A 26,665-nucleotide genomic window follows, 5' to 3' on the forward strand; every position below is an offset into this window, starting at 1 on the left:
AATTCATCTTTTCTTCCCCTCTCTCCCAGTACAAGCTTCTTGACTTTAACATTTTACCTTAAGTTGGATGCTCCACTGGTTTTTTTTATGTTTTTGTTACGTGGGGTTTTGGGTTTTTTTTCTTTTTTTTTTTTTTTCAAAAGGCCAAGGATGCAATGATAGAACTAATTTGTATTTTTAATCTGTACCTTGTAATTAGAGCTAGGAGGGGCTGGAGGGAGATGCCAAACGAGTAAGAGCTTTTCCTTTAAAAGCTCTCCAGGCACATAACCGAGTTTTGGGAGAGCTTTAAAGGAAAGCACTAATGAAATTCCTGCAGAAAAGGAAAAATAAGCCAACAAAATTAAGACTTAAATGTGCTATTTTTATTCAGGATTGGGGTTAAAAAAGACTCTGGTACCCCCTGGGTTCACTCTGAGATAAAACATTTGAATCACTAATTATTATATTCTTTTTGTGTGGATGAGTTTCTGCCCCATTGATTTCCCCAGTACTGAGATTTTTAGGTGATTGAAGATGATGTTGATGTTACTTGGAGGTTTTGCATTGTTGCACCTCAGCTTTGTTTGAAAACCAGGCTGTTTTTACTGTGAGATCAGTAATTTTCCTGAAGTTTTGTTTTTCTAGATGGCAAAGCTCCAAAGCACAAACCCCAACTTATTTAAATCTTGGAAATTGAACAGCTGTGGAACTGTGAAGATTTAAAAATACACCTTTCACTCAAGCAGAGCAATGAGTTAGAAACCAAACACAGTTATGGTTATAAGCTCCAGGAAGGTGCTGGGGGTGAGAAAGGGTGGAGGTGGCAGAGCAGGTCTCTTGTGAAGCTGAAATAGGTGGTTGCCATCCTTTTGGGCAGAATTCTGCAGTTTAAAGCCAGTAGATCTCCAATGGCAGAGCAGCACAGAGCTTTGTGCGTGGATCTGCTGATGGGACTGCTCTAGCACAGAGGATTCTTTCTTTCTGGGAAACACATATGCAAAATTTTCATTCTGTGCTCCCTTCTGAGTGCAAGTGACTCCATTGCCACAGTGAACCCCAATGCCTTCCTTCTGCCAGCTGATCCTCTAAGGGTCCCCTGACTTCTGCTCCCTGTGGCTTTTCTCCTTAGTCTGTAACAACCTTTATTTAAAAATACCAGTTTATAGAATGAAAATGATGGCTCTGGCCATTTCTCTGAAGCAGAGACATTGCAGAGCTGAGCCATGTTGCTCAGCAGGTAATGCTGTGAATGAGATGGATGATTTTGCATTCCATGTGCAAGGAGGAACGTAAGCCTCAGCTTGTGCTGGCATTTCCAAGGACAAATGAAAACAAATGTTGAACAAGATTAAATGTAAACCCAGTAAAAATGAAACTCAAGACTTTTTCTTATGCAAGACTAGCTTTTAGTCTTTCTATAGAAGAAGTATCCAGGTGAATATGCTGGGTCTTAGCTGGCACTGCTTAAAACTAGATTATTCCCTCCCTTCCCTGGTGGGGGCCATGGATAGGTGCCTTTCCCTCATCTCCTTTTTGTATGCAAAGCTGGTTTTCTCTCCATAATATTTAGTACCTATCCTCTATCACTTGAGTTTTCCAGGGTGGTTTGAATTATTTCTTTGTTTTCTGTGGCTTAGTGAAGGCAGCTTTCTCTCCTGTAACAGCTGGAGGACTGGGCTGAAGATCCTAGTGAAGTATCATCCATAGTCTGAAGAAAGGACCACTGGCTATCAGGATTTGTGAACTGAAGGGTAAATGATGGGGATTTTTATATGTCTAAAATTGAATTTTGGAACCAAGCAATGTGCCCCATCATCCGGGCAGTTCTCAGCTATACCTCTAACTTAGGTATATTAGTTTTCCAAGTGATGTAAATAAAATTAATGGGCCTGACTTTGTTTATGGGCTGTGTCTCTGTGCAGGCACAGCCCTGGTGCAAACACTCCCATCCTGGTGTTAGCAGGCAGCTGTAAACCTCTATTCCTTATGGCTCCCTGGTAGCTCTGTGCTCTGATGCAGCTCAGCATGCAGATTTTTGAGTAAGAAGAGGCAATAGTTTTCAACATAAACAAGTCCACTGGGTCACATTAACCTCCTTCAGTCTCTGCGTTAAATAATTAAAATAAACTAGGTAATGTTTAACTATACGTATTTAGAGGCTTTCTGGAGGAGCTTATTAGTTCAATATTCTAACACAGTGTCTTAAACCTTCCTGAGCTCCAGGATCCCTTATTAAATATTTAGTGCATATTGCTGAAAAAGTCAAGATTTGCTTTATTTCTTAGAGGAAATGTCTATTTTAAAAACTCACTCAGCCTTTAAAACACTGGCCATCTATAAACACTACTTTTCTCAAGTTGTCATTTCTTGCCACCAAGGAATATTTTTCTTTTGTATCTTAATAGCACCCCAAGAATTAATACTTGCAGGAGGCTCTGCAGTGCATCCTTGCTGTATTCTGTAGAACCACCTCAAATACCTTTTTAAGCAATTCATTTGACAGCAGCTCCTTTGGATAGAAAGAAGATGTGTGTCAGCTGCTGACTGTGCTTGGGAGACATCAATATTTCTCCTCTTCTGCTTCTAAAACTGTCAAAATGAAATTAGTTAATTGGTGGGTACTTTAGTGTAGTTGCTGTGGGATAGTAATTATTGGTGACAAGAGCTGCTGGATGTGCACTAATACAGTACAGCAAAACCTAAAATTTGGAAATGTAAGGCATTATCCTGCCCTGCTATTATGACTAGTCATTTTGCCTCAGTCTGACTTGCTAGATTTTCAAACCTTCAAGTTCAAGGACTTCTTGCCAGGAGAGAGAAGGTTTTGCTGTGTGCAGAGCAGAGTTTTATAAGAATTGCCACATAACTAAGCAACAGCAGCTTAGTGGATTAAAATAGCATCAGTGATATCTCCAGTCTCTGGGGTAATGAGTTCTAAGCAAGGCAAAGACCTCTAGGAAGGGATTTTGTTTCTGTGGAGTCTCTATCAGATGCTAGTGAATAATAAACAAATAACAAATTGTTTCACTGAGTCCATTCTCATTTTGGCTAATTGCCTGTCTTGGACAGTACTTCTGAAGACAAGACACAAACCACGTTGCATTTACCTTTACACCCAGGCCTGATTCCTTACTGCAAGCAACACAGATCCTGTATTTTCTCTCTGCCTCTAGCCAGAAACTGGTCACCCCCTGCTCCAGGGTTGTCTCTCAGTACTTTAGTCCATCACTTTCCATGTTGTTGTGTGGTCTGAGGTGTCAGCTGAGAGAAAAGGGTCCCTGCTCAGCCCCCATGAAAGCAGCACCTTGCAGTGTGAAGGTATGTGAGGAAAACATTTACAGAATCCTGCAAACAAAGCTGCTTTCCACTTCTAACAGACTCCCCATAAATGGTCTGTGTGCCATATAACATAAACTACCTAATAATCCAAACCTATACAGACACTTAAAATTACTGAGAAGCTGACAAAGGCTAATGTGCTGGACGGGCAGCATGCTGGATCTCTAACACAGGATCTATTCATCCTGGTAATTGCCATCCACCTCTCCTATGAAACTCACCTGAGCTTTAAGCTGTGAATCATGATCAGTCATAGCTCTGTTCTCATAATGCTGGGAAGGAGAAATACGAGGTGAGAAACTCTTTAAAAGAGGATAGTCCCAATTTTAAAAAGGTGTTTCAGGCACTAATAAAGTGTTTTTTCACTTCCAGTATTTTCAGGTTTTACAGGTTCTAGATTAACAGATTTTTCTTCTCTAGTGACTGGATTTTTTTTTCTGAAATTTGATGGACATGTAAAAAGTTAACTACAAAAAATATCCTTCTGGTTTGAACTGACAGGAATGTTAGAAGAAATAGAAACCCTATTCTCTCTCACCCAAGTTCAGTGCTTTTTGAACAACAATCTATTACTGAAGTTCCTGATAAAATGTCAGTGATTTAAAATAAATAAAAGGGAAAATGAGTTATGATTTTCAAAATGCTGTGCCTTTTAATCTTAGAGAGCAAAGTGCATTCCTGAAGCAGAAATAATGCTGGTTTTTGTTGTTTTTTTTTTCTAGACAATTGCAAATAGATGTCAGGTTTGTTGCTAAATAACATGTCTGATTTCATGTCTAATAGTTAGTGGAATTTAATGAGTACAAACTGAAAAGTGGAATGGTTCTCAGTAGGAAGGGAGCTGAGTTCTTCTTTTGACACACCCTGCTGTTCAGTGGCTTGTAAAAGATACCCACAGGTGGCAATTCAGTGCTCTCAGTGCCTTGCCTGTGTGAAAGAATAAATGTGAAGCCAGGGCACACTGGGAACAGATCCACCCTGGCTCACAGGCTCAATAGGTTTCAAGAGGAGTGAAAAAGGGCAGCCTTTCAACTAAAGGAGGGTGTTGGTGGCCTGAGATTTTACTATTGATATTTCAGGTACTTGATATTTAAGGTAATTATACCTAAAACTTATGTAAGGAGTGAAATTTATACTAAATTCAGTGGTTCGGGCCTTCAAGTGCCCCACTGCTGCAGTCAGCTTGGAAGACATACTTGAAACCTCCTCCAAAAAAAAAGATTTTTCTGGAAATCATTTGCCAGCTGGTTCCATCAGAACACTGTACTGTGGGCTCTGTGGAGAGACAGCAGAGAAATCCTTGTGAGGGCTGAAGGGGGCTAAGAGAGAGATGGAGAGAGACTAATTTGCAAGGGCCTGTGGTGACAAGAGAAGGGGGAATGGCTTCAAACTGAAAGAGATTTAGATGGGAAGAAATTCTTGGCTGTGGGGGTGGCTGCCCAAAGAAGCTGTGGCTGCCCCATCCCTGGAAGTGTCCAAGGCCAGATTGGATGGGGCTTGGAGCAACCTGGTCTGGAGAAAGGAGTCCCTGCCCATGGCAGACAGGCTGGAACTGATTTTCCAGGTCCCTTCTAATCCAAGCCTATGATTCCATGATTTTAAGATTATCACACTTTTCTTCCACTGTCCCACCCGCCACCAGTGCAGAATGTTTGGCTCAGGGACACTCCCGTGGATGTTCCCTCCCTTGGAGTTGTCCTGATACCTGGACTCTCATGTGGATGTTCCTTTCCTTGGAGTTGTCCTGGTGCCTGGGGGAATCACATCTTTGTGATGGCTCAGTTGTCCAGCTCTTGTCTCTAGGATGTGTGAGAGTTAAGAGCCTCTGAGGAACAGGTGATGCTGAAATGTGCAATTTCCTCACCCCATGTCAAACTGGGGGTGCTGGCCCTGGATGTGGTTTCTGGTGCTCTCCTGCTTTTTCAGGAAACTTGCATGGGAAATTTCCTTCAGGTAAAAGTAGGACATTCTAAGTGAAGAGTCATATGTTTCTAATATCTGGGGGTCTCATTCTCTCTGGTGCTGAGCCTTGTGAAGCAGTGCTTTGTATAACTTGGAGTTAGGAACACTCTATACATGGCCAGGTCAAATTATGAACACATTTATTGTCAGCTCGTTGGTCTGGTTTGCTGTGTAGCTTTGAATTGTGATTAAAGAGAAATCATCATTTTGCAGCCACACAGAACACAGAGTGCTTGGAACAGGATAGTGAGAAACCTGTTTTCTTGTTTGTAAGTGAGCTCTTGTGGGGTTTTGTTGCTGAAGCCGGATCCCTTCTCAGCTAAGGCTACTTCCAAAGTGTACATATTTATGATAACCTCAGGCCATCTGCCACTGATTTCAGAATGATTTAAAAGATTCATTCTAGATGTATCCTGCCTTATCATAGCCACTGATTCACAGTGGAATGTATCTTTTGCTGTATTTTCCTGTTTTAAACCCAGTAAGTTTTTTATACACATTTTAGAATCTTTTAAGTCTTCCACATTTTTTTGTCTCTCCCTTAGCCTTTGCCCAAAAATAGAGGGGAAATTTTACCTTAGATTCTGTACTGCCATTTTTGCATTCTCAGAAGCAATTTGTTGGAGACTGCAATTAAAATTATTACATATTTCACCTGTAATTCAGGACAAATGACTTTGTTAGAAGTATTTAAACAGAAATCTTGGAGGCACTTAATCACATACAAAATAACAAAAGATTTTTGAAAAGCCATTCTATTTCTGCATTGTCATGTTGAACACCACCATGCCTGTCCCCTAACAATAAATTTTAAAAAATATTTATTAAGCAAAATTAATATTTTTATTAAATGCAGAAATGTAGGTATTTTTGCATTACAAGACTCAGACTATTTCATTAAAGAAAAGTCATGGCAGTTCAAGTGGGTGAGTTTTTTTCCTTGAAAGTTCTGTTTGCCAAGGTAGAATTAAACTGGGCTAGCCAGGACTGTCAGTGTGCTGACAATTGAGTTCTCCTCAGATAAGTGGTAGTGCAGAAACCAACCTGTTAATTATATTGTTTAATCTCAACCGGTCAGGTTTACATGTTCTGAAGGTGGATATAAAAAAACCTTGTAATTTCTTGTGCTCAAAAGAGGCACTTGCAAATAATTACAAGATGCAATCACATAGGATCAAGAAGTCCTAATGGATTGGTGATGAGATATAGAGTCTTTCACCTCAAGGTTGTTCCTAAGCCAGATCTGCCTGCTGCAGTTGGGAAGTGCCCTCAGACAGGCGCTTGGTTTGCAGTGAGCTGGAGCTCTCGGGGCTGTTGATAAGTACAAATTCACTGAAGAAAAATTGCCGTGGCTGTGGTTTTCTCTCTGGCTGTCTCCTTCCCTCTTATCCAGATAGGAGACAGAATTTCTGCTGTGTAGTTGGATTGTGCTGACTGAGGGAGATTAATGTGATTCTGGGCAGGTGCCTGCTGCGGGGAGCTGCCTGCTGGGCAGTGATGATGCTGCTGGACACGAGAGCTCTGGCGTGGGCACTGGAGGGAGCCCAGCAGCAGGAGGCAGGACAGCAGTTCGTGTTTAAAGCAAAGACTGCTAGAAGTTCACATTTAAAGGCTCAGCGAACAGTGTGAGAGAGGCTGTCCAACCCCACACAGCGTCCTGAGAAGCTTTGAAAATAACAGGAGTTGAGCAGGTGTGAATGGAAGGGAAGTCTTTTTCCATGGGCTATCCAGGGAGTGTGCTGTACAGGGCTGGGGAGCACCTGGCAGCTCATTACAGACAGTGGCACAAACTCAGCTCTCACTGTCTCCTGCTGCTGGCATTCACTACAGATTAAACTGACCTTTTCTTGGCTTCTCAGGACCTTCAAGCAAGGGGTCTTGCAGAGGAATGTGCCTTTATGGAGCTGCTGCTGCTCTGTAGGAACAGCTGTTGCAAACAAAGGCTGCTTCCCACCCTGCCCCTGCTGACACACTGAGTTGAAGGAAGTATCAAAAGGACACTGAATATAATCTCACAATGTCCATGGCTTTTCAAAGCTGTCTACTGTTCTGACAATTTACATTGCAAGGCAATGTGTGTTTTGAGAAAGAAAAGCCAACCACACTGGCAGAAACTGTTTTCTCTTGAGTTAAAGTCAACACAATTTTTAAGGGTAGAAAATCTCTGCATAAACTGTGGGTTGAATTTTTTTTTGAGAATGCCATCAGAAGAAACCTGGTAATGGTTTCCCCTTTTCAATATGCGGACTTCAAGAGGAAAACCCAACTGCTTTATTTAGAACACCATCCTTGTGGCAAGAGTGAAACTAATGACAACTGTGCCAGGTCACCTTTAACTTCCTCAGACAGGAGATGGTGGAGCATTGCTGTTAAAGTCAATGGCTCTTGGGGGAGCCTCACCAGCACTGCAGAAGGTAATGACATGTCCTCTCCTGCCACCTATGGCTGCTCCATTATCCTTGAAAGCAGCCATGAAATTTGCACAGCTTTAACAGGAACATCTGCTTCTCTCCCTTGGTTGTTTCCTTCACATCTGCAGCGGTGGTGACAGGGCACGTGCTCTTCTTCATTCACCCTCGTTGCTCTGACCTTTCCTGTGGCTCATTTTTTATGCTCTGTCTCCTTAATGACTATTCTAATTCATCTCTGCATTTGCTGATAGTCTTATTAGGGCCAAGGGAAAATTCCCCAGGTGAGGAAGCCTGTTGTTTTCTGGTAAGAATGCAACTTTGTCAAATCTGACAAGCTGGCTGGGATACTTTCAAGGGACAATTTCACTACATTGGTTCTGCAACTTGCCCAATTGTGACAAGTGTTCCTGCTAAAAAGAGCAATCCCTCTCTTCTGTGGTGAATGAAGTAAATCTCCTTTTCAGAATTATATGCATGGTTTGCTTTCTTCCTGGCCAACATCAAGAAGAACATCCAAGTGTCCTCCTGCTAGTTAAACATCTAATTGCTGTTATTTCAAATAGATTTCATTGCCAACATAAGAACGGGACATTTAAAAGCCCTTGGGAATTTGAGACTTCCCCCTCAATTCTAACTCCTCTGAGCTTCTAATCCAAATATGCTTTGTTAAGTGTCCTGGAGCTAAGCCAGTGTCTGTCTGGTTTCCTACAGGCACAGGGAAATGCTATTATTGCATCTGCTGCATCACAAAGGAAATGTGCTCAGTTATTGGGGGGCAAATTTCCATCTCATGGTCAAAACCCCTCTTCCTAAGACAATAACCTGCAAGAGTCAAGAGCTCTCTTAGTCCTTTGGGGGACGGCAGTGAGGATTGAGTTTGATTCAAGGATCAAACTCTCAGACTTTCTCCCAGAGTTGTGGTCCCTTTCTGTCAAAGCTGTGACATGGTTGGGAGGAAGCTTTTTGATGCTGCTCTCCAGTTTGTTCCTGTGGTACATATTACAGGATATGGTGGCTTCTGTGCCATTATAAAGTTGTGTTTTAACTTTTCACTTCAAGCTGAACGGCTTAATTAAAATGGAAAATCTTCTTAATAATTGTCAAGGACTGTCAATTTTAAGAAGAATGGAAGAAGAGCTGGATTCTTGGGTACTTAGAATGGGATGCATGGAACAAAAAAAATAATGTTTTAAGTAGTAGTTCTTTCATTTCTGAGAAGAGTCTGTTAACACTCTGTCTTTACTGACTCAAGCAGCCTTTTTGTAGTTATTCACATTTTAAGCCTGGGTGAAATGTCTTGATTGTTGCTAGTTGCCAAATGACAAAAGCTAAATTTCTGTAGAACTAGCTGTACACTGACTTCAAAAATCAACTTTTTGCTGCATAAAATAATAGGGTTGATAATATAAATGGCATGGAGAAAATAAGGTGAGAGATCAGCAGAGTTGGTGTGTTGTGGCAGCACCCACTTGTGCCTGCCCAGTCACTGAGCAGAGATCTCCACATCTGGAGGCCTTTGAACTGCACCTTTCTGGGATTTTCTTGGGTTATAGCCTGCAATTGGAATGTTAAAATTTTTGCACCTTTATTCTTAGGTAAAGAAGATTAAAAAGTGAAAGTTGAGAGGCTCAAGAGAGCTGCAGAATCTTGAAAAGAAAAAGTATTAATGGTGATGCTTTGACAGAGAGTCGTCAGTACAAAATAGGAAATGTACAGACCCTGACAACTTCTGAATTCTGACCTTTAGATTATTATTCTGTCATTAGCAGTGTAAGTTGGGGTCAGGAGTTTAAATGTGGGCCTATGGGAAACAGTTATCAGGTTGATTCTCCCTTTATTTCAGTGTGATTATATTTTATTGTGTGTCTGTTACACTGCAGCATGAAGTGGAGGGCAGTCTGCAGTGGGGTTTTTTTCATGTAAGAAAATCCCCCATATTTCATAAGTGTTGACTAAAAAAATGTCTGTTGACATTCTAGAAACCTCACTTATGCTTTGCACTTCTGGACCTAGCAGTTAAAACAATCTAAGTACAATTAACTGTTCAGCCAGGCTGGACAGAGTCTATACTGAAACCACTTAGAAGTCCTCATGCCACTCAGAGTTAAAAATGCATTTGTTCAATTTAGTTTTATGACCTGTTACTGCTTAACTGGAAGCTGGATTTTATATTTGGACTGCCGTGATGCTTTCCTTGTCTATTCCATCAGATAAACCCAAGGTAATCATTACAGCTGTGTAAAACCTGATATAAAATGAGGCAAACTTTGAAGATAATTAATCAGTGGTGATCAAGACATAGGGCTTTTCCCAGGGATTAAAGAGCAGCTGAGGAGCTGGTGGCCTGCTGCCCAGTGCATCAACTGGTCTGATTGCTTGTAACATTCCTCAGAATCCCATTTGCCTGATTTGCCTATCACAGGAAAACTCCATCCCACTTCTGCAGTGAAATTTATCATTCAAATTCAGTCTTATCTGCTGGTTCTGGTTTCTTCAAAAGACAGTTCTTCCAGTGGCAATAAATGCTGCTCTATGATTTTAATAAACACAGAGCAATTAGCAGAAGGAGGGATTCACAGCCTATCTTTTAAATTGTCCTTTTAAATGTCCTGTCCTCAAACAGGACAAGCAGAAGTGTTTCATAAACCACACCTTTTAATGATAACAGTTATGTCTAGATCTTTCTGCAACAGATTGCCAAATGAGGGTTAATTAACGAATAATTATTCATTTGCCTACTTTAACTATCAAATTCAGGCAAAGTCCAATTATTTTATAGTCCCATCAAAGTAATTTGAGGAGGGAAGTATACCTTTGCATTATAAAAATAAACCCCAGAAAAGCAGAAGTTCTTTATGCCTTGTAGGTGTGAGCTGGTTTGAGCAGTGAAATGGAGTACAGAACATGTTTCCATGCTTGCTCTCCCCAGTTTTACTGATTCTATTTGGACATGAGAATAAAGATTCAATTTTCACTTGAAATGAAGAGAATGCTTTTCCCCGCAAACATCTACTTTGTTTTCTGGCAGCTTCCATTTGCTTAATCTGCAGAGCCTAATGACTTAGACGACAATTAGTGTTTCATATTCTCTAAACAAATATCATTCTTTTCTGATGGACGACCTTGAACTGGGTTAAAAATACCTCTGGTATTTAGTAGATTACAAATGTTTGTTTTACACAAGTAAGCCTGAAATGATCATTAGATATTTCAGGTGCTGGAGGAATGCTCAGAAAGGCACAAGGCTTAATCCTCAAAATATATTTTGTTGCATGCATGAGACAGACTTAAAACGTTTGGATTTTTTGGTTTTTGTTCTTGTTTTTTTTTTTTTTAATTTTTTAAAGATTATGATATTATTAAATGAACTTCTGTCATGCCATAGATGAGGAGCAATAAGCTGCTCTGAGACCACAAGCACAGCCCTGAGACTGGGTGTGGAGAGGAACTGCAAATAGCAGTGAGCTCCTGGTGCCTGCAAGGGCTGTGTTAGTGACACCTGGGGCAGGATGGCTTCATTATTGATGTGGATGGGACTGCCTTTCTCAGTTTGTGGTCCCAAATGTGCTATTTTTGCCTTCCTGTGGCAAGAACAACCCTTTTGTAAGAGGAAATAAGCTCTCACTTGAGGCAGAAAATTAAATTTTTGCTTACAAAGTGGCGAGTAACCATAAGCCTGGCCTGCATGGTTGTGTGTGTACCTGCTTTCTTCAGGCAAGCAGAAATCTCTCCAGGGAGCTGGTTTCATTCTCTTTCTCTTCTCTCATGATAAATTTGTGAAGGAAGGAACAAATGAGAGAAAAATAGTGGTCCACGTGTAATAGTTGGAGTGAATGTTAATGGGACACCTGGGAAATTCTTCTGTATTAGAGAGCACAATGTTGCTCATTTGCTCCAAGTTATGATTGAAAACCAAATCTTTCCTTTGCATTTTCTCCTCTGCCTCACCTAAAATAGCCCCACAGCAGGAAGCTGCCCTTAGGAAATTATTAACACTGCTTTACTCTGAAGTGCCTTATGAGGTTTGAAGTCTTGGATTTTGTCTGTACAAGTGATGTGTGTGCTTGAAGCAGATGGATATTGGTGCCCAGCTGAAAGGCAGAGGTCCTCATTGATCGACTTCAGCGGGCCCCCTGGCAGATAGAGACACTCATGTTTTAATTTGTTTTTGCTTCCAGGTCACCCTTCATCCACCTTCCCATTTGCAGCAGTTTTTCCCTCCTCCCTTCTGCATTTCCAGCACCTTCTCAGCTGTTTTGATTTATTGACCACTCAGATTTAATGCTTCATCCCTTGGAGAAGTCTCCGTGCTTGTGTCTGATCTAAGGTCACCTGTGCTACTTATTCCAGGGGACTTTAATCTCCATATGGATGTGACCTCTGACACTCAGCACAGAATTCACTGTGTTACATGATTCTCTCCAGCTGTGTCAGCAGCTTCCTCACCTGCTCTGAAGGGTTATGATTTCATTAACTCTTTGGGTCTCATTAGCAGGGTTTGAGGTCACTCACCTATTTTCTAATATAGAGGTACACCCACTGTACCCCTGGTGTTTCTTTCTACTTAGGTGCTTGTTTTGAGAGTTGTTTGCTTTTTTACCCCACGTGTTACTTCTCACCTGAAACAAGTTAAAGTGGCTCAGGGCTGCTTCCCTGATTCCCCAGTTAAAATCTTGATTGTGATTTTGCACATACCACACTGCTGGTTTCCACAAGGAAAAAAGCACAAATGTCTTGATGAGAACAAAACCTGTAACTTTATAAATGGTGAGAAAAACTCTTTGGTTTGAAATCTGCACATTGTGGAAGCTCCATCCTCTATTCCTACATCTATAAAATGGCTGTAGCTTCACCTGCTTTTTTCTTACAGATGTTAGCACTAGGAACCACAATCCTGCAGTGTATTTGAGGATTGTGAGTAATGGTTAGCAAACAGGATTCTTTTTTCCTTTTTTTTTGGTTTTGTTTGATTTTTTTGTGTGTAACATCGTTGCCTACTATCATGGCAAATTATGGGAAGATATTTCTTGTCTATTTATTCTTAGAACAGCTGAACTGGGCTTTTGGGGCAGTTCTGGACTATCTCTGAGCACTCCCTTACTGCCCATAAGTGAAAAGATTGAACTTTAAAAGTGGAACTGAACTGATTTGTATATTCAGAGACAATTTCTGAGAAAGTGTGTGTGTAAACATGTATCTGTGCTGTATACCCTTGAAGGAGGAGAGCATCTAAGATAGAACCTTGTGACATGAATGTGAAATTATGAAAAAAATCCAGTAGCTGATGGAATGGTAGTAGAGAAAAAGCTCTGCTGATGTTCTCAGCCTCTAATATGGTGTGTAAATTTTACTTTCCAAGTGACTTTTAGCTTCTATTCTTGAGAAGAGTCGTCATCTTTAGAAACAACCCTTTTCCACTTTTACCCCTGGAAAAACCCTGCCCTGTGAGCTGGATTGGTTCTTGTAAATATGTTTGGCACAGAACATGAAAAATAGCAAGTGTTATTTTCTCTAATGTTTGTGTTTTTCTAACAATATTTGCCTTCTGGTGTGTGCTTCCCATGCTCATGTATTTGTAAGCAAAAGCCAGCATGAGATGAAGGCAGATGATGAACTGGCACCAAGCTTCTTAAAGTGCTTTCCTCTTCCAAACAGCATCAGTGCTGACTTCTAAACTCATTTGTTTCTCTTAATGTTGTCTGCAATATTTAGTTCCATAGCTGTTCATCCTCCTATTGACATGCACCCTCTTACCCTTTAAATAAATGATGCAGTTGATTTTGTGCAGACCAAGCTTGCTGCTTTTGAGGCTTTCTGAGGAATGTGCTGAGCTGGGCTCATCCTACTCCAGATTTGCTGCTCTCCACAGCATAGTAGCTCTCTTCATCAGAGGTGGCAGATTATGAAACAGAGATAAAAACTCCCTTTAAATTTGTCTTTTCCTTGTGTTTCTTGGCCAAGAAATGAGAAGAAAGAGGCGTTTGTTCAGGATTTCTGGTAGAGGAGTGCTGCCTGCATGTATATTGCATTGAGACAGCACTCCCTGGGAGTGATCAGAATTAGTCACAGAGATGAAATGCATGTGGACAGAATTGGTTAGCAACCTTCTGAAAGCTTCCTTCTTTCTTTGATATGCTCCCTGTGGTTTTGAAGTGCATCACTACCATGTTTGATATTTTATTAACAATAATTGTATTTCCCTCTTTTCTTTTGAGTATTTCAAAGAGTTTTAGAAGTATTAATTGGTATCTGGCCTCTGACTTCTATGAAGAAAGTGAAAATAAGGTCTTGTCAAATATGTTTGTTGAAAAAAAGTACTAAGAATTATTCTGAGAATACTAAGACTAGCACTGAGAATAAACAGTTCAGTAGGGATTATTGAGTCATCTCTACTCACAACACTTGTGTTGGCTTGTAATGTCCAAGTCCAATAACTTGCTGGTTTGTGCTTTCTTGTTCTTCAGAGATGTCTGTGTTCTCTGAAATCCTGGGGCTGCCTTGCAGCTCTACACAGCACATTCTTCTGGGATAAAAATCCAACAGATGACGAGTAAATGGTCACAGAACCTTCATTTGGCCACTTCTTGAGGTCATTAAGAAGCATTCTAGACCTGGGCACCTGAGGGCTGCTGTTATCTGTAGATATCTCATCATGGAAGGCAGCAAAATTCACAGCAGGGAGAATCCTGGAGTTGCTTCCATCAGGGAGCCCTGTCCCACCGTGTCTGTGCCCTGAACTGGGAGACAGAGAAAGTGTCCTTAGTGAACCAGAGTAGCACTGGTGTTTCTGGGGAAGAAAAGCTGTAAAGAAATCAGGATATGGATAGCAAGACACATGCCAAACTGCCGATGAGAGGAAACGCAGAGCTGTGTGGTTTTCAACACCCACCCCCTGTCCTGCTCTGTGCCTGGCTGGCCCATGCTCTCCCTCCAGAGTGCAGAAGGTGCTCTGTGACAGAGACCTTGCTGTGGTGGTGCTGCAGATAAAATGTTCCTCCCTCTGGAAATTTTCTTATTTAAAAGGGAAGATGTAACCAAATTTCAACCCCAAATACCGACAGCCCTGAAGTCACAGATCTGAGTAGGTTTACAGGTGATGAGCTCTGAATTTATGGGCTTTGCTCTCCACAGCTTTTCTCCCTCCCTCTCACTGCATTTCTCCCTGAAATGGCTTTCCTGATGTGTCCAGCATAGAATTCATTTACTGTGATCTTAACATTTTGAAAACTCTTCACTCCCTGCTCTTCTAATGACTTGGCTTCCAGAGAATCCATCAATTATAAAATATTTTAAGGCATTTCTTGAGTGTTTCTGTCAGTATAATCTCAGCTGCATGTTAAGTGTACTTTAAACCCGAGGTGAAGATTTATTTAGTGCAAGATGAATATTAAAACATGCAGGAGAGAATTCTTATATTCTTTCTTTTTGCTGCTTTTGAGGAGCTGAATGCAGATACAACAGGTTTCAGTAGATCTAGGGAGGAATAGATTGACTTAGGGTTGGTTAAGATTTTCTGTGAATTTTCTTAAATGTGAAAGCCACTCTGCAAACGAATGTTTATCCTCTAGATTTCTGAGCACTGGCAAAAAACAGGACTGAAAGGCACCACTTTAACCCTCAGCATTTGTTCAGCACCTGCTCACAGATGTGTCTGAATATTAAGGAGAAATTCATATGGTGCTCAACAGCATAAAAAGTGTCAGGATGTGTGTGAACAAGCAGGAGGAAATATCGATGTGAGCGTGTAGGAGGGGAAAGACTATTACAAGGGCAATCCAATTAATGCAAATGATGCATGCAGATGTCTGGGGCTTTTTAGTGCTGTACTCCATAAGAGCTGTGCATGAGGGGTGAGGGAGGGGAGTGCTGCCTTCCCTTGTGTGGCAGTGGTGTTTTCAAACCTGGCATCCCACTCCTGCCAGGAGATGAAGAGGGGACACCTTCCCTTGCCTGCTTGTGGAGCTGCCAAACAGGAATGTGACAGTAAAACAGCTCCTAAACCAAGGGCTGCTTTCAGGAGGTATCTTAATCTCAGCTTCTGCAAACAGCAGTGTGTCTGTTGACTCCTGGCACTTCAGGGCACCACTGCCACTGCTTCAAAAGTCAAACAAGATAATTGAAAGACAGCCCCAGGTTTTTGGGGCTGTATGCTCAGGGCCAGCATGTTTGATTTCCTTTGGTATTGGCTTAACAGGAGTGTTCACCTAAAGGAAGCAGGATTTGAGGTGGAAAATAGACATCCTTGTAGCTACATATTGATCCTTAGAGCTGGATCTTGTCCATCCTTATGATGTACCTTCTGGAAAAAAAGGCTTCTCTTATCTCAGCATCTGATATCTGGTGAATTATGACTTTGCTTAAGGACAAGACCTGGCCACTTGGTTTTTCAGATGAGATACAAGGCAAACACAAATATGTGGCCTGAGCAGCTCAAAATTTTTGCTTTTTATTGCTTCCTTTATAAAATCTCATTCTCAAGAGACCAAGCAGATTCTGACCTTGCTCTCCTGAAGTGAATAAAAACTCTGCTGTTGATTCCAGTGAATGCAGGACCACCACAGTGGGCACTGTAGGAAACCAATGGAAATTTTCTCATGCTTACTTCAAAGAGTTTTGATTCAGGCTGTAGCACTAGAAAACAGGTAATGAAGTAAATATTAAATTTATTTAATAAATAAATTAACAACCTCTCTTAAATAACAATCTCATTTTGCAAAATCTTTTCTGTCAGAACTTTTGCCACCTTTTCTCCAAACATTGTCATGTCAAGTATTTTGAGGAACAATACTTTGGGATAAAGTGGCAAATTTGCTTTCTCTTTTGTGTTTTTTCCATGTTGACTTACAGAGAAGCTGCTGTCCTCCTGACTAGTAGCTGTTTTCATTTTTTCCATGTTTATTATTAGGTACTTGCATGAAAAGTCAGAATCTGCCAATAAACTTATTACAGTGGCTCTGTAAGGTACTTTTATGTTGTCTTCAGCATTTTGCTAACTTGCTGTAAAATACCTTATACATTTTTCTACTGTAGCACATTTTGCTTAAAAGTAATGTAGCTTTGTCCTCAGGGAAAAAAAGGAAAAAACCCCAAAAAGCTCTGTGTATATATAGTTTTTTAAAAAGTTGAGTGCTCAAGTAGAACACCACATTTCCACTCCAAGATTGAATATGCATAGTTTCTTGTCCATTGAAGTTGTTATGAATACAAATTTGGCAACAAAATTCAGGCAGTCAAGTGCTTTCACAAGTATTTCAGTTGTGCTTGAAATACTTGTGAAACCAAAACATACACAGCAAGGAACACTGCCAAGCCAACTTTTAAAAAAGTTATATATATGTATTTAATACCTTTTTTTTTTTTTTTAAGAACCCCCATAGAAGCCTAAATTGCATTGCTAACTCTTTTTGAATTTAGGGTTTCACACCTAATCAAGTCATAACATTTTCTGCACAAAATTACAGTGATCTTTATCCCTCAGGAAAATTTCATTTGCAAAGGTGTGCCTGATGTTAGTTAGCAGGAGATACTGTGAAAAACCAACCCAACCCAAAATATCCAAACAAAAACCTCCAGACAGGGCAAACACGGAGTGAGGAGGAGGAAGCAGGATAGCTCTCAGGTTTGGCACTTGGAGGATTGTTTGTTTGTGGAGAGTTCTCTGCCTTCCCCCTGCATTTCTTCTCTGTGCCTTTGATATCAGCCACACCTACACCAATATCTGGGCTGTCTCTCTTCTCATACTTTGTGCTGCTTTGATGGTGACTATTTTTGTTATTCTCAGTGTTGTCTCTCTGTCTCGCTCTCTTATGAAATAACTCACCCTGCTCTGTAGTGCTGTTAATTTACAAGGTGCTTTACAAACACAGATAAGAGCCATCCAAGGCTCTACTCTAAATAAAACAAGACAAATGCAAGATGAAGCACTTGAAGGCTGCTCAGGAAAGTGAGGACATGGAAATGGCTTATGCAAGGAGCTGAGGGGCTTGTGAAGTGGAGTTTGAGAGGAGGTTTAGGCAGGATGGAGAGGAAGTTTGGCAGTGGAGGAAAATGATCAGCTGCAAGGAGCAGTGAGGTGAGATGTGAAGGCAGGAGCAAGGAAGAGAAAGGGAGGAGAAAAATCAACTTGGAGAGGCAGTTCCCAGCACTGCGACTTTTCCCTTAGATAGTCCTTTCGTTGTATTTCTGTCAAGGTTTAATAAACCTTTTTAGATTCTCAAAGCGACCCGTTGTTTCTCACAGGCACTGATGTGTTTTTTTTTCCCCTCCATCCCTTACCCCTGGAATTGTTAGGCCAGCACCAAGTGAAGCAAGGCACGTGTGAGGTGGTGGCCGTGCACCGGTGCTGCAACAAGAACCGCATCGAGGAGCGCTCGCAGACCGTGAAGTGCTCCTGCTTCCCGGGCCAGGTGGCCGGCACCACGCGGGCCCAGCCCTCCTGCGTGGAAGGTGAGAGCCTCTGCCCACCCCTGGCTCCTTCGGATTGTTGCAGGAGTTTATTCTCCTTGATGTCTGACTCCCCACTGCCTCAAAAAGCGTAATCCTTCCTTTTGTTAATTTCGGAAACATCTCTGCGCGGTGACGATAATGAGCCTGTGCATAAATCTTGGTGTAATTAATCCTCTTAATATATGTGCTGGTCCATTTCATGTCTGTGCCAATAAAACTTCTTAATTTTTTTTTCCACAGAAGAATTCTCCCCTAAAACTAGTTTGAAGGCAGCATAAGCCAAGAAATTCAAGCTTATTATATTAACTCTTCCAGATGTCTTAATACTTAGTAGCTTGGCTCAAAATTCACTGGATAATAAATGCAGCCCTAAGACTGAGAATACAGATGGTGCTGGGACATCTGACATGGAGAGCTTTTCTCTAGATCAGTATTTCACCATTTAATGTGCCTATTTTTTGTAGAGGTTGCTGCTCTTGTTAAGTAAATTTACTCCAAGACAGACTTTTTTTAATCTTAAAGTTATCAAAATCCCTCATTTCATTAAGTCATAAGCAAGATCCTGTTTTTATTATTTTGCACATAAAATTGCAACCAATTCACTTAAACATAAAACAAAAAGCTTCAAGGTCCAATTCTAATCTAATATTCAGAAATATTTAGTGTCAGACATAGAACTCTATGTTCTACGTGAATGTAAACATGTTCTATGTAAATCTATGTTCCATGTAAACATGTGAATCTGTTTTTTTGATTTTTTTTAACCTATTAAGAAGCTGTCAAAACAGACATTTTTAAAAATTAGATTTTTAAAAAAAATGTAGATGCCTAGTGTTTTTATGCTTTATAATTCAGCAATGCAGTTAAGTTTAGCAGTGCATTTTCTTAGGGAGTTTTCCTGTTACATCAGAAGTGTCTTCTGCATTTTTAGGTGACATCAAATAGCAGAAATACTTTTGCATATAGCAAATAGAAGTCAGGCCTTATTTTAAACTCACTTAGACCGCAAAGGTGACACTATCATTCCATGGCAAAAAATATATAAATACTGCAGAAGCTTGATTCAGCTAACAGTTGCTGAAGGAATTTACCAGCTGTTTTTTTATTCGAGTATAGTTGCAATTAAGTGCAACAAAATATTATGAAGATTTTGACTTTTCAAGTGGAAGCCTTTGATTCCCCCTCACTCCTTAGGGTAATGCTCTAGCAGGCTTTGCTTATTTTTGCCAGCATCTGGGACTAGAGTGAGTTGCTGCAGCACAGAAGCTGAAACTCTCTTTCTTCAGCCTCAGGATCTGATGTGTTTTCTCCCACTCTGTACATACCCTTCAGTAGACTCCTACACTGTGAAAGCAAGAAACTGTTTGAGTTTTAAATTTGCATACTACAGGCTGATACAGACATTTAGAGGCTTTTCCCAGCACCTTTGTCCTGAGTGCAGGCTTGTTTAACTTGCTCTGAGTTTAAAGGGAAGCATACACATATTTTTCCAACAAAACAAAAACAAAAAAAAATTTATAGAGCAACTGGATTGTAGCTTTTCTTAATTTTCATTGAACTACAGATCTTATCCAGCAGGGGTGATAATTTGCAATAGGGCAGCAATTCTCTGCTGTTGGCCACTGCTGTGGTTGGTCCCTGGTGTTCCCACCTCAATTCACCCGGCCCCGCTTGCCCCAGCAGACCTGTGGCTTGCCACTCCTCCAGGAAGGATCATGGTGCCTCCTTCCACTCCACACCCCCTTGTTTTGTGTTTTTCTCTGTGCCCCAAGCCCTGTTGGGTGCTGCCACCTTCTCTGGGTGTTTTTCACTCCACCTTTGCTGCCCTTATCAGAAATGATCTCTCACCTCCCAGGAAGCTCACTCAGATTTCACCCATATTTTTTTGTCCATAATCTGATGTCCACAGCCAGTCAGTATCAATGCAAATTATCTGAGACCCAGATGAGTGGTGAAAGTTCATACATTTATTTTGTGATGTTATAAGACTGAAAGATTAGTTTATAAAAGCCAAACATTTTTTTTCATAACGCTTTTCAGTAAAAGTGCAAAACAAAAGTAATTGAATGAACATTTCAGCAATATCCTGATGTCAGCTTGCCTGCTTGACACCCCAATTTAAAGGTTGCAGAAGAACAAATATGTCTTGAAATTAAAAGGGAAAAAAAGTGCTTTACCAGAAGTAGACTCCATTATTTTTGTTCATCTCTTCTGAATGTGTTATCTTTTAAGGCATGTGATTCAATAGCTTGTGCACATAGTAGCATAATGCAGACTAGCTGAATCCACATCTTAAGCCATGTTTTATTTTGAAATCCAATATAGATTATGTAGGATTGTGTACTGATATATTTCATAACAATTTTCTGGGATTTGATGAGTGCCATGAACAATGCAAAACTGAGAAATGCCTGCAGGTGTTTATGCTGTTGTTAACAGCGGGTTTATAAGGTCATGACTACATTTCTAAAAATAATAGGCATGGTCTTAATAGAAATTGGCTTAAGGGTAGAAAATTAATAAATTTGCCCAGTTAAGGTGTACAACTGCAGCCTTCCAAAACATATTGCAGAAGTGGCAGTGCGACTGCAAATGGATTTTTAGTCGATATTCTAGTGCTTGCCAGAGGTTTCTCCATTCTTACCTGCAATATTTGCTGACACATCTCTGGGGTTTACCTCCCTGTGCAATTCTATTTTCTCACCCAGTGAAGGAAGAAACTGGCATTTCTCTGTCCAGTCTCCCCTGTGCAGGTATGGGTTAAACAAGAAGCCTCAGCTTCATTCCCCCTTGCAGCAGATACTTGACTGAAGCATGCAAATGAAGGAGACAAGTCATTTTTGTAGTCTGTGGAGATGGAAAGGCACTTCCAGAGGTCAATTCAAATGTTGGAATCAGTCTCTGGTGGTGCCTGCCTCTACCATTTGCACATGGCATTTACCCTTCTGAGAGCTGGTGAAGTGTTTAGTCACTTTTTTACCTCAAACACACTCTATGTAATTCACTGTTAAACCAGGAATTGTTGATTTTACCTTTTGAAATCAACTAATTGAACATGGCACAGACAACCTCCCTGCAATAAAACAAGGGTGGCAAAAAAGATATTGTTTCTCTTTCCTGCTTCTTTTTTTCCTAGCTTCCATTGTCCTGCAGAAGTGGTGGTGTCACATGAACCCCTGTTTGGATGGAGAGGACTGTAAAGTACTACCAGACTATTCAGGTTGGTCTTGCAGCAGTGGAAATAAAGTCAAAACCACAAAGGCAAGTACAGAGATCACCTATATTTAAAGATGCCAGTCTGCTTATTGCTCCTATTGCATTGTGTCTATGGGTGTGAGCACCAGCCTTGGCCTTCTCAAAGTTTTGGAAAGCTGTGATTAATGTAGCTGCTCTCAGAGAGGAAATATTAGGTCAGAACTTCACTCCTGCAGTCCCTTCACTCCTGCAGCCACACTGAAAATGGTCCTGATTCAGTCTGCAGTGAGACAAAGAAAGTGTTTTGTTCTTCTCAATGCTAGAGGGATAATAATGTTCCAGAACCAATTCTTCAATTTGCAGACTGAGTACAGGGATCCAAGATCTTTACCACTGTCACCTAAACTTGGATTCCTGTGCTGGTCAGCCTTTACCACTGTCACCTAAACTTAGATTCCTGTGCTGGTCAGCCTCTTACCTTTTGAAGGTACCAGTCTGGCTTGGGAGTTGTTGGGAACCTGCACTGATGACATTGTGCCACACTGAGCACCACTGGAAATCAGGCTGGTTCAGAATATTTCTAATTACAGACCACCCTGTAGCTGGCCTGATTTTTTTTTTTAAACCAAACCTTTGCTATGTCATCTTATTTCTTAATTAATGGAGGGAAAATATGATGTCCTCTGTCTGCTTGGCAATTTAAAATGAGTTCAGTGCATTGAAGTTCAGCAAGTCACAGCAAACTGCATGTCTAAATACATCATAAACCAGGAGTCTTTAGCAGGCAATAGCAAGGAGAGACATATGCTCAGCTTTTCCCTTTACAGCCTCTTCTAGCTGGGAAAGAATGTTCTTCATTAGGTTACAGTCTGAGTTAATAAGCAGTGCTGTCACCAAATGTTGTTTAGTACAGGCTGCTCTGAGGAGTGAAAACTGCACTGATTTCTGGATGGATGAGGGGAAATGGGATGTTTTGGGCAGCTGTGGTGTGGCACTGGTGGTCTATAGACATTGCACAGAGGAGTTTATAGACGTGGCACAGAAGAGTGGCATCCCTGCTCATGGCAGAGGGGCTGGAACTAGGAGAACCTCTTCAACCCAAACCTTTCTATGGTTCTATGGCCAATGATGTTTATCAAGTGCCAAAGATGTAGTCTATAGCATGCCTGGGTCCTGCTGATCTCCTGTGGTGGACACTGCACCTGGAATTTGGCCTGCAAACTCTGGGATCAATGTGGAGAACTGGGACTCAGTTACTGCAAATCAAGATCACCCTCAGCCTTTCAGTTTTTTTCCTAGAGCTGATTTTTAACTCATTTGTAGATAAGGAGTGGCATTGTAGCATCACGCTGAAGGGTGAGACTGGTGAATCAGGAGTTCTAGTATTGTACAAGACAACTTCATCTCTGGACATAGCAGAAGAGAGCTGGCAGTTTATAGCAAAAGGACTTTATTGGAGAAGAGTGAGTCAGGTTAATTATCCTTTGAGTGAGGGCTAATTATCCTTGATGCCTTGGACAGATACTGGAGGGGTGGGAGACAGTGCAAAGACTTTTATGTTGGCACTGATGTCTGAGGTGTCAGATCCTCATCATGCAGCTGCCTCTTCCTTCCCCTGGACAGCTGTAAGGAAACCAAAATGGAAAGACAAGTTCCCTTGTCACAGGGAAAAGGAAAGTATGGCATAACTTATATTTTTATTTTGAAAATGAACCAAAGATTTGTCTCAGATCAAGAAACAAAATATTTCTTAGGAACGTTATTAAAATTTTACACAAAGAGGGCTATTTGAACTGTCAGACCCATAGCCCAGACTGTTCAGCCACCTGTCAGCCTCAGCAATGGGATGCTCAAATCAGACACAGCAAAACCCTTTGGGACAATTACAGAAAGCATATGTATCCATGATTTTTTTCCAATTTAATAGCTCCCTAGTGTCTAAAACACAATAGTTGAGATCCATTCCATACTAATTTTTTTTCTGTGTTATGCACCAGAGATGATCTCATTACCATTTAAATTTGTAATCAATTTTTAAAGCTTTTAAGACCTGGGATCCGTGCTACGTGGGACAGTGGCTTCCACAGGTTAATTATACACTGAAAGAAGAAATGTCATTTAATCAACTTTAAGTCCTCTATCTTTTCATTCCATGAAAATAAGTAAAAATAGTGTAACTAAAATATTTGAAGCAGAGGAGACTGCTGACACGACTCAGTATTTAGATGAATAGTTAGTGTCTGAGTGGGACCGTTAAAATGTGCAAAGCTGAGGAATTTGCATCTTCCATCATTTCCCTTAGGGAAGGAAATAAAAACTCTATGCTGAGTGTCTGTTTAGTTTTGTGACACGTGTAGACACTGCAGAGCAGAGCTGACAAAGCTTTCCTCCTTCCAGCTGCCTGTTCTCATCCATTTCCAGGACAGGAAATCCAGCAGGACCCCTCCTCACTGTGCAGCTTCATGCAAACTGCAGCCCCTCCAGGGTCCTGTGGGAGTTCTGCTGGCTGGGGGAGATTTCTGCTGCAAGAACAATTTATTCCCATGTGCTGCCTGGTCCCTGATTCCCTCCCATAGGATGGATCCCTGGGAATGGGCAGCAGTTTGCATGAATGGCCCTTTGGGATGGAAATCCTACACTTGTGCTGGAGGCATTGGTGTTGGGAATGACATGAAGCAAAGTAAAACAGGAGATGTCCAGGAGATGTTTGTGGCAAATTTAGTGGTGAATTGCTATTTCTTTATCTGCAAATCCCCCTCATGCTATCAAATAACACGTAATTAACATTTCTATAGAGATTCTGCCTCTCTGTGTGGTATAGAGGTGTGGCTGGAGCAAGTTCATTCATTGTCTGTTTGTGTGTACAGTTCTTTTGCAGTAACAATGCATTGGATATCATCCTTTTTTTGGTCAATTCTGTGTGAGTAACTCTTTCCTCTTCTCTTGTAGGTAACACGGTAGCAAAGGCTGAACCTGAGGGGCGCTCCCAGAACTATGGCACGTGGAACTGTTCCTTGGCTCTTACACAGAGACCCTTTTTTGTCACGCTGTTATTGACTTCACCCTTTGAACTTGCAAAGGAGTTGGGAAAAGGACAGGACTTCTCCTTTCAACTGTGGCTGCAGTTTCTGAACCTGGATTTTGCTACTCAGTGGTACATCACAATCTCACAAGAAAAAACAGGGAGATTTGGTTCTACCTGAAATGCACCTTGGATTCCCAAGGACCTGAGACCTGGCTGAAAATTGTGGAAGAACACTCCTGAGCTTCTTGTGGTGCACCAAGGATAAGACTTTCCTAATGACACAAAGATATGTAAAATTGTTTTAAATGAGTTTAGGTCATGAATGTAACTTAAGGGATCATAGAAAGAAAATGCTGACATTAGAACTGGTACAGATGATCTCAAGGTATTTTCAACCTATGTGATTCTATGGATTTGTCTGAGGTGTTTCTTGCATACAGTACAGCATAAAAATACAAAGCTGATCCCAGTGAATTGATGGGACTGTGTTAGAAAATTATGTCTTAGTGTATTTTCAACTGTAATTTAGTACCTATCAAGGTGGTCTGAAGGTGAAAAGATGGAACTTATAGAATTAGTAGCAATTATTGTAGGGCAAACTTTGGTTGTAGCTGTGCAATTAGATTTATTTCCTTAGATGTAGGTCTAGGTAGTTTAACCTTTACATTGATAAGTGGTGGCAGGAAAGCATGAGGAAGAGATAAAATTTGAAAGCAGGCATAGTTTTTCTTGTCCTAAAATAAATCCATTCTCTAGGGGAATAGCAAAGTATACATATTCCTTGCCTCTTTGAATCTAGATATGGAAAAGAATTTAGCCATTAGCTAGAAATATTCATGGAGATGCCTCAAAAAAAAGGAGAGCAGGCTTGTACTGCATAAGGAAGTCTCACTGGAAGGGGAGTAATTTGTTTGGATTTTCATTGCTTTGGTTATATCCTAATAGGTAACATACTTAAAATTCATAAGCAAAATTCTAGATAAAAGTGAATCTTCAGTTTCAATTAGTTCTTGTTTAGAATGATTATAATAATTAAATGTCCAGTTCCTTGACAGACTGAATTTCCAAGTGGTTACATTTTGAGACACATAATTGTTCCCTATTATTGTAGATGCATTTCATGCTCTTTTCCTTATTTGCCTGTTAGAGTTTTTTTGTCATCAGTCTTCATAAATAGAATAGAGGGCAGAGGTGAAGCTGCAGCCAGTCTGCTCCCCCTGACATTGCAGCAGTCTGGAGTGCAGTGGTGCAGATGAACTGCTGGTGACCCAGAGACAGAAGTCATTGTTATGCTTTATGTAAATATTGGGGTAACAATGCACATCCAATTTTTATATAGACTGAAAGGTGGAAAAAAAAAAAAGCTGTCTAGTACTAATGTAAGTCATTGTGCATAAGCTCTCTAGTGTATGGGAAAGATCCCATCAGCAGTGGGAAGCTGTTCAGGCTCATAATTATCAACTTCTGATTTGCTGGAGTGAGTGGGAGCATTCAGCCAGTTAATTCCACCAGAGTCAGGGGTGGAAGGATCTGGCCCTGTGTTTTTTTGGTTTTGATTTCCTTGGTTTAGGTCACTTTCAATTGTGTGTATGATTACAGCTGGGATCATAGTGGTCATTGTACTCAGTGACAAACAAACAAGAGATTTTCTGCTCTGTGCTTGGACAGCTGAACAGTTAATAGACTCTGCTTGCCCCAATGAGCTCTACATTCCCAATATTTTTCCATTGTTTTGTTTTTCTGATTAAATTTTAAAATTACCTTTACTATTTCTATTGTTTGTCTGCATATATATTCATGGTGTCATCAGGGAAGATCTATTTCATTTGCTATTTGTACAGTATTGACCTGTAACTGGAATTTATTTATCTCTTTTGGAAAGTGTTCTATGGCGATGTTTAGTTAAAACCATTGCTGAGATGTTCTAGGTGGGAAAAAAAAGAGTTTTAGAGAAAAGTTGTCTATTTTTGAAGATAAATATGAAGAAAACATGTTACTTTTCAGTGGTCATACAGTGGATTTGTGGTGGAATTGAGAACAAAACCAGAACTTCTCTAATTCAGTCCTACCCCAAAGGGGTGCAGCATGTCACATGCCCTGAAATGGCCCCCTGGAAGGTCCCTTTGCTGTCACTGAGGAAGGGGGAAAACTACAATGTAAATTTGGTAGCATGGGATAGTGAAATATGGCCCAAATGAATGACTTGCCTTCCTAGAAGCCCAGGCCATGGCAGAGATTTTATATTCCTGAAGAAGCTTTGTTCAAGGGGATCTTGGGTCGATTTACAGCCTTTTCTGACTCGTTG

At 40.8% G+C, this 26,665-nt stretch overlaps 1 protein-coding gene across 3 annotated transcripts in view; it reads left to right on the forward strand.

The window, feature by feature from the left end:
• The window catches only part of TAFA4 (TAFA chemokine like family member 4), a 69,520-nt gene extending 43,227 nt beyond the window's left edge, over positions 1–26,293 (forward strand). For 2 of the 3 annotated variants that reach the window (XM_038149302.1, XM_038149301.1), the window contains exons 4-6: positions 17,985–18,140; positions 21,277–21,360; positions 24,285–26,293. In XM_038149302.1, the coding sequence (XP_038005230.1) occupies positions 17,985–18,140; positions 21,277–21,360; positions 24,285–24,538 (494 nt within the window). In that variant the 3' untranslated portion in view covers positions 24,539–26,293. Of the gene's footprint in view, positions 1–17,984; positions 18,141–21,276; positions 21,402–24,284 lie in introns of all 3 variants that reach the window. The other variant, XM_038149304.1, reaches the window with a different exon arrangement.
• The last annotated feature ends 372 nt before the right edge of the window (positions 26,294–26,665 follow it).

The sequence above is a fragment of the Motacilla alba genome, chromosome 12 (genome assembly GCF_015832195.1).
Source record: "Motacilla alba alba isolate MOTALB_02 chromosome 12, Motacilla_alba_V1.0_pri, whole genome shotgun sequence".
Taxonomy (NCBI): domain Eukaryota; kingdom Metazoa; phylum Chordata; class Aves; order Passeriformes; family Motacillidae; genus Motacilla; species Motacilla alba.